This window comes from Loxodonta africana, chromosome 4 (genome assembly GCF_030014295.1).
Source record: "Loxodonta africana isolate mLoxAfr1 chromosome 4, mLoxAfr1.hap2, whole genome shotgun sequence".
NCBI lineage: Eukaryota > Metazoa > Chordata > Mammalia > Proboscidea > Elephantidae > Loxodonta > Loxodonta africana.
The window spans coordinates 87,581,053-87,594,302 of record NC_087345.1 but is presented as its reverse complement, the minus strand read 5'-3'; the positions used below and the strand labels follow the sequence as shown (position 1 = coordinate 87,594,302).

Here is a 13,250-nt window from a genome sequence, read left to right as displayed (position 1 = left end):
TTACCATTCTAATCTTACTACTACTCATCCAGCATTGATCAGGAGTGGTGCTGAGAGCAGCGTCCTATTTAATCCCCAAACTTGGAGTTCTCTGAGCTTGTTTCCCCAGCCTGGCCTGGTTTGAACTTCCCCTGCCTTCTCTGTTTCCTACTAGGACTGGAGCTCTGGTGTCCCAGCCTACCCAGTCCTGGCCTGCAATTTTCTTTCAGGCTATGAGCACTGACCGCAGCAGAGACTGGAAGAAGGGTCTGATTATTTCCCCCCCTTGGCCAGTTTCTGCTGGATTCTGGGCCTCGTTCTTTTTTTTTTCTCTGTCGTAAGCCTTTCTCTCTTCCCCATGGGACCCTGGGAGGCCCCTCCTTCCCTCTCCCCCCTTTCTTCCCCTTTGGCTGGGAAAGTGACTACAGCCTGAACAGTGCCAGACACCTGCCTGCCAGATGTGGCGATTCCCCATTCTTCTGCCCCCCTCCCAGTGTCTCTCCTTTCCTCACCCCACTGAGCTCAGGCAGAGGGAGCCCCCCCACAGGGTGATTTAGTGCTGCAGCCTCTCTGCCTCGAGTGCTTCCCTCCAGCTCCTCTCCCTCCCCCTGATGCCCATGCCCTCTCCTTTCTCACCATGTCCTGCAGCCACCTTCCTGGTACCACTGCCTCCTCCCATGCCCACTCCTGGGATGCTGGACTATAAGCCCCAGCTCCTGGACGGGAATGAAGGGGTGGGGCAGGGGCGATTGGCCTCTGTTTCACTCATGGGAGAGTACATCAGCAGGGCTGAGGACAGTGGCAGCCAGAGCTGATGTCATTCTAACTTGGGGAGGAGGGGAAGTGGTAGGGAAGGGGGGCCAGTGGGGATGGAACCAGAGCTCCAAGACTGCAGAGAAGTTTCGGAGACCTTCCCAGGTAGGGGAGAGAGGCCAGGAACGAGGCTGCGTGGTGGGCATGCATCTGTGTTTTGCTGGCCAGGTCTCCAGAGCTTGTCTCTGGCTCTGTGCCTCAAAGCTCCTCTCCTCACACTGGCCCGAAACACATACTTAAAGGGAACCCTAAGTCCTTACCTTTTTCTCTTTAGTGTTCATCCTTATGTGTCTTCTCTCTCTTCATCTCTCTTTTCTACCATTTCACCCCTCCTCTCTTAGTTGTGCTTCTCTCTCTGGTCACTTTCTGCCACATGCTCTCCTGCCCTCCTTCTTCCATTCCATAACCCTATATGATCTCAGACCTCCTACCAAATGCATGGACTCACTTAGAGCCTCTTTGCTCCTTCCAATCCTTCCTTGCCACCTGATGCCTGGAGGTCCCCCTGGTCCACAGCAGAAGGCTCTGGAGTGGGAGTGAACAGGAGGAATGGCTGGGTCGTTCCATGGTAGTAGCAGAGACAGGACAGATGGAGAATCCAAGGAAGTGGGAGAAGGAGGAGGAGGGACAGGAAGATGGAAAGAGAAACATAAGAAGAGAGAAAAAAGTGACTGAGAGACAAAGAGGCACAGATTGAGAGTTCGCAGAAAGGGAGAATGACAAACTGGGAGAGTGAAAAGAAACCGACACAAAGAATAAGGCTGGAAGCAGAGAAAAGAAGCAAGAGATAGAGACAGGAAAGTCACAGCAAAAGAAGGCTGCTGGGGAGCAGCCAGGCGAGAGGCAGGAAAGCTCCTACCAGGGCTCTCACTGGTGCTGATGGGCCATAAATCTTGTGTGTGTGTGTATGTGTGCAGGGTCAGTGTGTAGGGGTCTGTGGTGGAATTAGGGATAACTCCCACAACATTTTCATTCTATTTCCTTCAGCAATCTTCTTTCTTGAAGCACCCTATACCAACCTTCCATCTCCCAGCATTCCTGATGCTTCAGGGGCCATTCCCAAGGCGTCTCCACATCTTAGGAATCCTGGCTTTCTGGTTTAGAATGCTGGTCTGATGGAATGTGCAGCTAGGATCCATGCAGTCAAGAGGCCCATTCCCTCACTGCCCACCCCCAATGGGCACCAGCTGCTCCTGTCCATCTCCTCCCACTCTTGTTGTATCTTCCCCTCCTCCACACTGACCCCTCCCCCAGTCTCTGACCCCCAGCCTGCCTGGGGCCCAGGTCTGGAAGTGGAGACAAAGACAGGATTTATAGCTGGTATAGAGAAGGGGCCAGAGCCCAGGGCTGAGGGCAATGGCTGACCTCTCGCCGGAATCGGGGGAGCACTGGGCCGGATGCTGGGAGTCTGGAAGCCTGGGTTCTAGCAGCCCCTACTCACAGCCCCCAACTTTTCCCGCTCCAGCCTTGCTCTCTCCCTTGTCCCTGAAGACATAAGAAACAGAAAAGAGGATGGTCCTGAGGTGATTCTAGGCCTCTGAAGGGAAGCCTGGGAGGAGGGGAGAGATGAAATTGACGTCTTAGGGTCATTGTCTTGGATACTGAGGACTCAGGAACCAGGTGGCACTCGGACACCAGTTGTTTCTAGGACTAGGAAGGGAATCAGGTCTAGCACTGCAACAGATGAGCTGGAGAGGGATTTCTCTCTGATATGGAGAGGGACTTCCAAAGAACAGGCTCTGACTGCCAGTAGAGAGAGAGAGGGTGATTACAGGTCCTGAAAGATGAAAGACAGTCTCATCTGGAAGCAAAGGAAGAAATGGAACTCCTCAAAGGTTATTAGATCCAGGTGTTGAAGCACCAATTGTTTCCAGGACCAGGAGGTGGTTCACATTTAACATTGCAACAGATGAGCTGAAAAGCGACTTCCCTCTAATGTAGCAAAGGACTTCCCAAGAACAGGCCTCGATGGTGTAGGGAGGAAAATAGGGTGGTTATGGATCCTGGAAGTTGGGAGATAGTCTTACCTGGAAGCAAAGGATAGTCTTACCTGGAAGCAAAGGCCTTCATCTCTAATCACCCCCACCTCCCTCCTGAGAGGTGTGAGAGAGCAGCCGGACCCTGCCTTTACAGTAAATAGGCTATTGGCCTGAAATTGTCTTTACTCAGCAGACAAGAGTATGTGCTCAAGGAGAGGGAACGGTATGATCCAGGAGTTTCTGAGAAATCAGACCATTTATCTCTCAGCGGACAGCTCCTGCAACTTCCCTAGCTGCCCTTGCAGGCCCACCAGCCCCTCCAGGATCCCAGCGTGTCACAGGCCTCCACAAACCCAATCCCAAATGCTCCCACCCCCATTCCAACCCCTGGCACCCAACATCCTGCTTCCTGTCCTCTCCCTACTGTCCTGGGAGAAGGCTTCCAGGTTTCCTCCAAAAGAGAAGAGGGTAGAAGAAAAACAGGCAACCTGGAGCTTCCAGTCTACTAGGCTCTCCCCACAAATCTAATAACCCATTCTAGCCTGAAGGCTGGTGAAGGAGAACTTACGGTCTCCTCTCAAACTCTCCTGCATGCTGAAACCATTCCTTCAATTCCTGGTGGAGAGCAGAAAACTGGAAATTTTAGTGGGAAGGGGTCATGGACAAGGAGGAGAGATTGGAAGAGGACAAAAGAATTGGGAGGGGGCACTGGGTAATGAAGAAACAGGAAAAGGGAGAGAAGAGCATCTCTTTTTCCTTACTCCCTCCCCCCAATTGAGGAGGCAGATTTACAGCTTTGGTTTGGGGAGGGGGAGTGAGCATAAGGAAGACAGATCTGCAGTTCTGCCCTCTGAGTGTCTGGGTACTTAGCTTTAACTCCCCCATTAGCATCAATCCCCATCTTGCTGCCCATCCATCTTCTGACATCAGCTCCTTCCCCTCTCTGTAGCCCAGGCTTTCTGACCCTAAGTGGCTCTTAAAGGGCCAGTCTAGACCCTTCACTCCCTTCCTCCTCCCACTCTAGGCGGCACAGTCTGATGTGTGTGTGTGGACTCTGGTCATCCCTGCTGAGGCCATAGTGGATGGAAGACATGGCGGTGGTGGTAGGGGCTCTTCCCAGCTCTCTCTCTCTGTCTCTCTGCTCCTCCCTTATATCATGAACCCCTATCTTTGTTCATTATCTACTCAAGCCCAGAGCAAGCCCTCTGACTGGGCTAGGAGTCACAGACACACGGCTCTTGGAGCTGAGGGTTGGAGACAACATGCTGGATCTATGGGGCAGATAACCCTTGCCCTTCCTCATTTCCTGGAGGCTCAGGGCAAAGGGTGTGAAGAACTACTGGCTGTTTTTAATTCTCAGCCAGCAGTTGGGGTGGACAGTTTGGGGGCCAAGACTCCTAGGAGATGCCCTAAGCTGCACATTCCTAGCCTTTTCTCCCAGTGACCCAGGCTATGGTCTGTGGAGGGTGGGGAATTTCAAATCTTCCTCTCCCTGTAAGGGGGCTGACAGGCTAGAGAAACTGCCTCTGAATTTCCTGGCTCTTCTTCCCTACTCCTTAGTAGCTGAGCTTAGGGGAAACAGAGGGGAAACTGGCTTCTCCCTATTTCCCTCCATGTTCTGCAGAAATGCAGTAACTGTACTCCAGGGGTTCTAAGAATTCCAGGATGATTGGAAAGTTCCTTCCCCATCTGCCTTCAATCCTTTCTGCTGCAAAAGCTCTGCAGTCCTCTGAAGAACTTTCCAAGATAGTCAAACCCCTTTCCTGATATCTGAAACCCACTCCCCACCTCCCTGAAGTGCTCCCCTCTCTGGCTCAAGATGAGAGGGAACCGGTGGGTGGGGGTCTTGGGAAAGTGGTCATGCTAAAAATAGGAGCCCCCAGCTACAACCTCCCCATGGCCCCTTATTTATCACCTTCCAAACTTCACTCTCAAAGAAGCATAAATATCCCTAATTCCTGAAGGCCAATCCTGAACTCATAAATTTAACTGGAGAGGTAGGCAAGGGGGAGGAGTAAGGTATGTGGAATGGAAAGCCGACTACTGACTGGATATAGCAGAACATCTCCTGGGGGAGGCGCCTGACTTGTCCCCATCAAGACGCCAACGGGTCTTCCTAGAGACGAGGGGAAGGAGGAGGAGGAGGGGGCGGAGGAGTTGTTTCAAAATTTCCTCTAGGGATTAGTCCTTTCTCACTGAACTTCCCCCACCCCCAAAAAACAAACAAAAGCCAACCTTAGTTGTGACCTTCCTCATTAGCTCTGTATCCTTCTCCCTCCCTTTTTTCTTTGCTGTTACCTTCCAGTTCTCCTTTCCTTCTCATTCTTTTTCACCTTTCTATTGCGCCTTCTCTATCTCGTTGCTCCTTTCAGACCCTTTTCAGAGCCACGGTCTAAACAGGAAATTTCCATCTCTTATTATTCTGTCTGGATAGTGAGGTGTGGAAAAAAAAAAAAAAAAAAAGTTCCTCTGTGCCCGAATGTCCCAGCTTTGACCTATTTGCTCCCTCAAATCCACCTTTTCTCTTCAGTTTCTCTCTTCTTTCTTCCCCTCTTACTGCCCCCCCTTCTTTCCTTCTCAAAGCTCTTTCTCTTCCTTAGTCTTCTTTCCTTCTCAGCCTTCTCCTTTCTTTCACCTCTTTTGCCCTCTCAGTTTTCCCTTCCATCTCCAGTTCACTATCCTCTCTCCCTCTTCAGTCTCTCCTTTCCCTGCTCTACCTCCCCGAAGCTCTCAGACTTCTCCGCTCATATTTACCCCCTCAAGCCCCCATCAACTCCCTTCCCCCCCCGCGCCCGTGGATGGAAGAGAAGGGAAAAGGGGGCTTGAGAAACAAGTAGAGAGCAGTTCCTTGAGAAGACGAAGAGAGAGAAAAAGAAAGGGAGAGGGAGGGGTAAGAGGTGGCGAGGGGAGGGGCATCCTCACTCCCCAGCTGTGCCCCCTCCTTTCTGCAGCCCCTGAGCCATAAATCAGAGCGAAGGCAGTTTGGCCAATGGCAGGATGACTCGTAAATCGGCTTGTCAAGTTCAGCCAATGAGAGGCGACGTTAAATCAAGCGCTGTCAATGTTTAGCCAATGAAAGACCTTGGGCTGACCATAAATCTGCCCGTAAGAGACAGCAAAAGAGAGAGAGTGTGCGTGCGAGCTAGAGCTGCCGGGGCGGGGGACTGGAACCCGGGCTAGGGGAGAGGGGAGGGAGGAAGGGGGGAGAAGGGAGAGAACGAGCTTAGGAGGAAAAAAAGGCGATAACAGAGGTACTAGAGATGAAGACTGCCTACAGGAGAGACGGACAGATGGAGAGAGACAAAGAGAGGCCGTGAGAGATAGCGTCAGAAAGTCAGTGATAGAGCTCTGGCGGGAGACTGACAGAGATAAAGAGACAAAGAGAGACAGGCACTGATTCACAGTCATGAGCTTACAGAGCCGCCAAACGCACACACTTTCCGAGACACGCGTGAGCCCCACACTGTAAGGGACCTCGAGCATGGGCACACTCGCACCATGCATATCCGCAAGACAGAGAACCAAAGAGATACTGCTTTTCTTTCGTCTCTTCTCACTCACATCAGCGCTATCGAAAATAGGAGAGGGATGGTTGTGTGCGCGGTGGAAGGCAAAAGGGAAAAGGGTTACTTTCTTGCGCATATCCTGTCCTCTGTGGCCTTAGACTCCCGGGTTTCCTCCTGTCTCCACCTGAGTCATTTTTTCCAGCGACTGAAATTGTGAAGTCCTTCCTGAGGTCTAACCTCAGTCCCTATTGCTGCTTATTTTTCCTTGCCAAAGCTTTTGAATTGCCTTCAAGGAGTATGAAAAATTAACCCTTTCACAATCCTTTGGAGAATGGTCAGTTTTTAGAATCTTAGAAGGTCCAGACTGGAAAGACTTTTAGGGATCACCTGGTCACTTGATTCTAGTTTTAGAAAGGCAACTGTCTTGTGGTGGTTACACATGTGGGCGTGCACTGAGGTCAGACTCTCTGCATTCAGATCAGGGCAGTACTAGTACCACTTACTAGCCATTTGACCTTGGGGAAGTTATTTAACCTATTTGTGCTTTGATTTTCTTATTTGAAAAGGAAGATTATAAAAGCTACATCATGATGTTTTTGTGACGATTACATGAAATAGCATATTCACATAATTTAGAACAGCATTGGGCACATGGTAAGAGTGCAACTTACTCTTTGTACAGATGGCAAAATCTGAGGTCCAAAGTGGTCCAGTGACCTGCTCAAGTTCACAGAGCTAGTTTCGGAGAGTCTTGGTGGGAACCCTGCTCTCTACCCTCCCAGGCTGATGTTCTTCACTGGTCCTGCTGTTCACCCCACCTGTCTGGTCCCTCCCTCAGTAAAACGAACTTGACTCTGTTTAGGCTGCTGTTATTTTTGTGGGGAGACACCAGGAGCATGTGCTCTAGATAAGAGGGCAGGATTCCTGGGCCCTGGAAGCGTGTTGATTGTGAGGGTATCGATTTGTCCACCTGGCTATGATTGTTTCTGCCCTTGTCTGAATCTCTCTGGACTCCACTTTGTTCTCTAAAACCATGGACTTGAGGGGTGGGGAGGGAACAGTGTGCAGAGTGTTCATGTCAGCGTGACTCTCACACTCCACCTCCAAGGCCAGCACAGTGCCCACACTCCCTTTCTGCTCCCCACTTGCCACATCTTCCCCCACACCCCCATCAAGTAGACAATAAATATCTCATGAATAATAAATGTCTCATTCTTCATGTTTCTTCCTAAGCTTTGGGGGAAAAGGGAGAGTGCAGATATCTCTGGGTATCCACCTCTGCTGGTTAAGGGTCTTTGGACTCCTAGTCCAGCTGGCACCTTCAGTTCTCAATCGGGAAGCCAGAGAGAAAACACAGAGAACCAGCGTCATCTGGTGGCCACAGGTGCTTTTTTAGGATGCAAGTGCGCGAGCACACAGGTGACTGGTTGTTAGTCTGGCTGGAGGAAAGGAACTTCTCTGGTATAGTCTTTCCCCAGCCTGGCCCCTGAGTCCTCTTAACTGGAGCCTCCGCTCTTTTGCTTTCACAAACTAGGATGACAGCAGCAGGTCTGGGGGAATTGAGGGCCTGGGCCCGAGCCTGGGGGAATCTGCTCTGACCAGCGTGACCCTACTTAGGCAACTGGAACCCCTGTCTGCCATTTCCCCAGCTAAGCTTAGTTCCATTTCCACTGAGCCCTCCTCCATGACCATTCCATTGGGTTAGGGCAAGGGTCAGGGGGCTGGGCTACTGGAGTGAACGTCAAAGCTGGATTACAAACTTTTTGAGCTGAATCAACCTGTTTGTGGGGATAGGGGATGCTGACAGCCGTAGTTAAGGGGCCATTTCTGAGGAGTTAAACAAAAAGGCTGGCTAATCCTCTCTAACTAGCTGGTGTGTTTTTTACCTGGAAACCCCTCAGCAGAAGGCTATGTCCCAGGACAGCTGCTTCCTGCCCCGGCCTGCTCTGGCAACCCCCCCACCCCCACATTCTCAGCTATTAGATTCCGGCTGCAAACCAAGCCTGGCCTATTTCTTTCTTTCCCAGAGACCACATCTGAGCATTAAAAGCCAAGAATTAATTTATTAATAATTTGCTCTTTGGGCAGCCTAGGGCTTAAACAATCATGGAGAGACCTGGCCTTTATGAGAAGGATGATCTTTGAAGTCCACAAGTCTTATTTCCACCTACTCCCATGCCAGCTGGCCACTTTGGTTCTGGAATGGATAGTCCTGGATTCTTGTGGCTGGGGGTACAGTGCTAACGGAGCCTGTGGAAACTTTGGGACCCTCGTCTTAGGACGGAACCATATGCTTGGCGGAACTGGCGGTTCATGGCTGCATAGAGCACAGGGTTGATGCACCCATTGAGCCAGGTGAGGTTAGCAGCAAGCATGTGGACAACCCGGGGAGCCTGGACCCTGGCATCCAGGATGTTGAGCAGCAAGAAGGGGATGTAGCTCAGGGCAAAGCAGAGAAACACAGCAAAACACATCCGAGTCACCTTCCCAAACTCTGATGAGGAGTCCTGGGCTTTTGGGGCTCCTTTGGTTGGCCTGGCTTTGACAGGTGCTTCTGGAGGACTTTTCTCTTCCATTTGCTTAGCTACCTTGCTGTTGCCCTGGTCCCCCACTTCAGATGAGCCCCCCTCCAGGGTCTGGGTGGTGGCAGCACTGACTGGCTCAGATGAAATCCCCTCGCTGGGCCCTCCTGATGCCAGGCCACTGTCCAGCTCCTGGAAATGACCAGGCATGGCTTCATCTACCCCAGCCACATGGTTGGAGCGGACACTTGCCTGGTGCAGCTTGTACCGGTCCAGTGCCTGCGCTGCTCGCTTCACTTGGCGGTGGATGAGGCAATAGAAAATGCCAACACTACTGAGTCCAAGCACAAAGTAGATGCCCATGAGGATGGTGGTGTAGGGCCTGCCTCGGATGCGGTCAAAGCTGCAGGTGCAGACTACAGGTACCAAGATGTAGATACGCCAGAGTGGGGCGAAACTGGCCACAGCTACTACCCAAGTACCCACCAGTGCCAGCACTACCCCCTTGGCACTGAAAACTCGGGGAAAGAGCTTAGGATGGGCGATCAGGAGGTAACGCCCCAGTGCAATGAGGCAGAGGGTGAGGATGGAGACAGAGTTGGAAGCAAAGAGGAGGAGCCCAAAAACCCTGCAAAAGGTGGCACCAGTGCGCCAGTGCAGATGGAGGTAGGTGTCCACTGAGAAGGGCTGGAGCAAGGTGCAGTAGAGCAGATCAGCCAGTGTGAGGTTGGCAATGAGCAAGTTGAAGCGGGTGCGGAGCTTGGGCTGGATGGCCAAGGCCAGCAGTGTGAGCACGTTGCCCACGGTGCCTGTTACAGCCACCACTATTCCCCAGCTAACCGCAATGTAACGATATCCCAGCACAGACTCATGGTAGCAGGAGAAGTTGGCGTCAGAGGTGTTCCACATGATGAAGGCTGAAGAGGCGTGGATGGAAGAGGAAGAGAGTCAGAACTTGGCCTTGAATGTAGGTCTCTTGGACAGCCCTGGGCCTCTGGACACTGGAACTGCTCCTGGAGCTCACCCATCAGCCTCCATAGCCATTCCCCTTTATCCCAAGAGCCCTATCCTTCTCCTTAGGTTTAGTCCTTTCCCATTATCAATGATTTCCCCAAATTTTTATCTGAGTACCTCTTAATCTCTGTGCCCTTTCTGCTGCCACAAACACTGGGCCCCTTCAATATCCTTCCAGATGCTGTCAGTAACCCTAGAGCCTTCCCCCGTTTCTAATTCCTTCCCCACCCCCAGAGACCACTCTATACTCAGAATACCACTGTAGTCCCCCTGTCTCTCACCACTACACACACATACAGACCTCAATTTTTTCTTCCTTACCACCTGACAGATGAGGAGAGAAAGTAAAAGTACATTCGCCAGAAAAATACACACCTGAGTCTCCCAGCCTTCAATTCTCTCTCCAGTGGAAGAAGTAGCTCAACTCATGCAAACAGCACCCCTTTCTGGAGGGCAATCAAGTTTCAAGCAGACAGTACCCTCCTCTTATGTCTTCTATTATACCGGACTGGAAGAATGAGAAACTCCCCAGTTACACAACCCTAGCCACTTCCTTCCTCATCTCTGGTCCTACTCGTTTTGCTTTGGCTACTGAAATTTGGGCTCCTTTGTTGAAATTCCCCTGCTGTCACCCCAGAGCTTTCTTACTCCTTCCTGAGACCAAGATTGGTTTCCTTCCCTTGTGTGCAAGGCAGGACACCTATGTGATCATTGACAAAAGTTGTCATTAAGACAGAGCACCAGGACATTTGGGCCACTCTCGAGGGTCAAAGAGACAAAGCCAAGTTCTAGGAGCAACTCTAGGCAAAAGCCTTGGACTTGTTTGGGGAAGCATTGCCTTCCCTCTCTCCAGGGCTCAGAGATGGTTCAAGTCAGAAGATCCCATAGGCTACCCTAGTATGTCTGAGAAAAGGAGTTGGATGGAGAAAGGTAGAAAATGAAACATCCAGGATTCAGGCTTCTCTCCCCACAGAGGTTCATGCTTTTGTTCATTCATTCATTCATCTATTCAACAAGTATGTAGTAGTACCTACTGAGCACCAGACCTGAGCTTGACACTGGAGATACAAGGAAGTATGACACACAGGCTTTCACATAGTCTAGCAGGGAAGACAGGTATGTAAATATAGAAATACATAATTGGTTCTCTAAAGCAGAGATTGACAAATTTTGGTCTATGGGCCAAATCTGGTCTGTCATCCGTTTTTATATGGCCCATGAGCTAAGATTTTTTTTTCCATGTTTAAATGGTTATATAGATACATAATATCCTGAATTTGGTCTCTTGGCCAGCACAGCCTAAAATATTTACTATCTGGTCCTTTAAGAAAAAGTTTGCTGACTCTCTAAAGTATAAGCAGGGGCTTAAAGAAAAGAGGGGTCCTGGTGATGCAGTGGCTAAAAGAGCTTGGTTGCTAACCAAAAGGTTAGCGGTTTGAATCTACCAGCCCCTCCTTGGAAATGCTATGGGGCAATGGGAATTGACTTGATAGCAACAGGTTTGTCTTTTTTTAAAGAAGGCGTGAGCTACTAAGAAGGAGGTCAGGAAAGAGTTCTATGGAGAGATGCCTGAGCTGGTGAGCTGAGTTTTGAATGAACAGAAGTGTTTTGTTTTGTTTTTTTTAGATAATCAGGAGAGACATTCTAGACAGGTGGAATAGCATACATAGAGGCACAGAGGTTTGGTAAACTTGGTATCTTGAGGAATTACATTTAGTTTGGTAGAGTTGGCATAAAGGGTATGAGGTAGGGAGCAAAAGAGAAGATTTTGGGAGGTAAGCGGGGTGGGGGGGGGGAATCAAGGAGGGGCTGTGTCATGCTAAGTGGCTGGGATTTTATCCTGCAGGTGATGGGGAGACCCATACTCAGATTGCTGTGAGTAGGGAGTGAAGGCCTGCAGCAGACCAGAAGTGAGAAAGACCAGTCAAGAGGCACCAGTTCAGGTAAGAGCTACCTATGCAGGGCTTGAGTTAGGTCCAAGGCTAGCTTTATTGGGTGTGCCACCCATGAAACCACATGGGGTTCTTGTACTTAGAAGGGCCTGGTGCTTGGCTTAATGCTCTGCTGTCACTGTCTTGAAATTCTCATACTTTTCAAACAAGGGGCCCTGCATTCTCATTTGGCACTGGGTCCTGCATATTATGTAGCCAGTCCTGGCTAGGATAATGGTTGTGGGTATGGAAAATAATAATTAGGATTAATAGGTTGTTAAGAGGTCAAATAGGACTTATTTAGTGATTCACTGGATGAAGGGTTAAGAAGAGGGAGGAACTAGGATGACTTCCAGATTTCCAGGTGAATGGTAGTGCTCTTAATCAGAGAATGTGGGAGGAGAAGCAGGCTTAGGGGAAGGGGTAAATAATGAATTTAGTTTTATACTAACAGGTTTGAGGTACCTGTGGGGGCATGCTAGTATCCCAGTCCCACTAACCCCAGAATCTTCCAGCTGGTATCCTTCTCCCCATGTGTGACCCCGCCCACTCTCCTGTAGGGTCACTCTTGCTTCTCATCCTTCTGGATCTGCAGTCCCTGATTTGTTTTGAGCTACATCCAGCTGAAAAAAATCACCAAACTCTTTTTTAGGGTTCCATTTCCGAACCTACAGTAAACCCCCACACCCAACCTCATAACTAGTAAACCCAAACCCAAGGGGCCCCTTATTCCCCTCTCCTTCCTCTTTAACAGTCACCATCCCACCCCCCTCCCCCTTTCTTCTGCAATACTGGGAAGTGGGTAGACAGGGGGAAGTGAGTAAAGCTGATACAAGTCAGGAGGACCCCACAGAGATGCTGGGTTCTGGTCTGGGCTTTTTCGGCTGGGCTGAACTTCCGGCCAATCAGTAGGGCTGGGGGAGGAGGTCACAGGGTTACTGGTGGCTCCTGATAATGTGTGGTTGAACTGAATTCTGGGGATAAAGAGAAGACCCCTTCTGCCACACACTCTGTGAGAGGCAGCTGAGCAAAGCGTGATCCCTTTTCCTGTAGACCATTTAGGGGGCTAGAGGGGCAGTTACAGATGTCTGTAAATGGCACTGTCTCAGTTCTTTAATCTTGCAGTATATATGGGGCTCAGTGATCCTTTAGACCTTCCACCCAAACCTACTTATTTTGTAGGTGAAACTGAGGACCAGAAAGGGTAAGGGACTGACCCATGGTCACTATTTATGTGGGTCTGAGAAGAGTCTAGAGCTCAGATTCCCAGTCCTCGTCCCCATTTCCTCCCATGCCTTGCATCTTTCTGGGGTGGGTTTCCCACCAGAGGCACAAAAGCCTGGATTCTTTCCTTTGTCTGAGACTGGGTCTAGCCATGTCTTCCTAGAATAGCGAGATACACCACCGGTGCGTCTTGGTCTAGGGAGACTCTGTTTCCATGTCTTTGGCGCCGCCTAGTGGAGTTGCGGCATATTCTCAGCTGCCGCCGGTGCAGTCCGAGGCACT

At 50.4% G+C, this 13,250-nt stretch overlaps 1 protein-coding gene across 1 annotated transcript; it reads right to left on the bottom strand.

The window, feature by feature from the left end:
* Window positions 1–7,223: 7,223 nt before the first annotated feature.
* Window positions 7,224–10,315, bottom strand: GPR84 (G protein-coupled receptor 84). The gene is made up of 2 exons (XM_003405479.4): window positions 10,189–10,315; window positions 7,224–9,716 (listed from the first exon to the last, which is right to left on the bottom strand). The coding sequence occupies exon 2, from the start codon at window positions 9,706–9,708 to the stop codon at window positions 8,518–8,520; it is 1,191 nt and encodes a 396-aa protein (XP_003405527.1). The 5' UTR covers window positions 9,709–9,716; window positions 10,189–10,315; the 3' UTR covers window positions 7,224–8,517.
* Window positions 10,316–13,250: the final 2,935 nt, after the last annotated feature.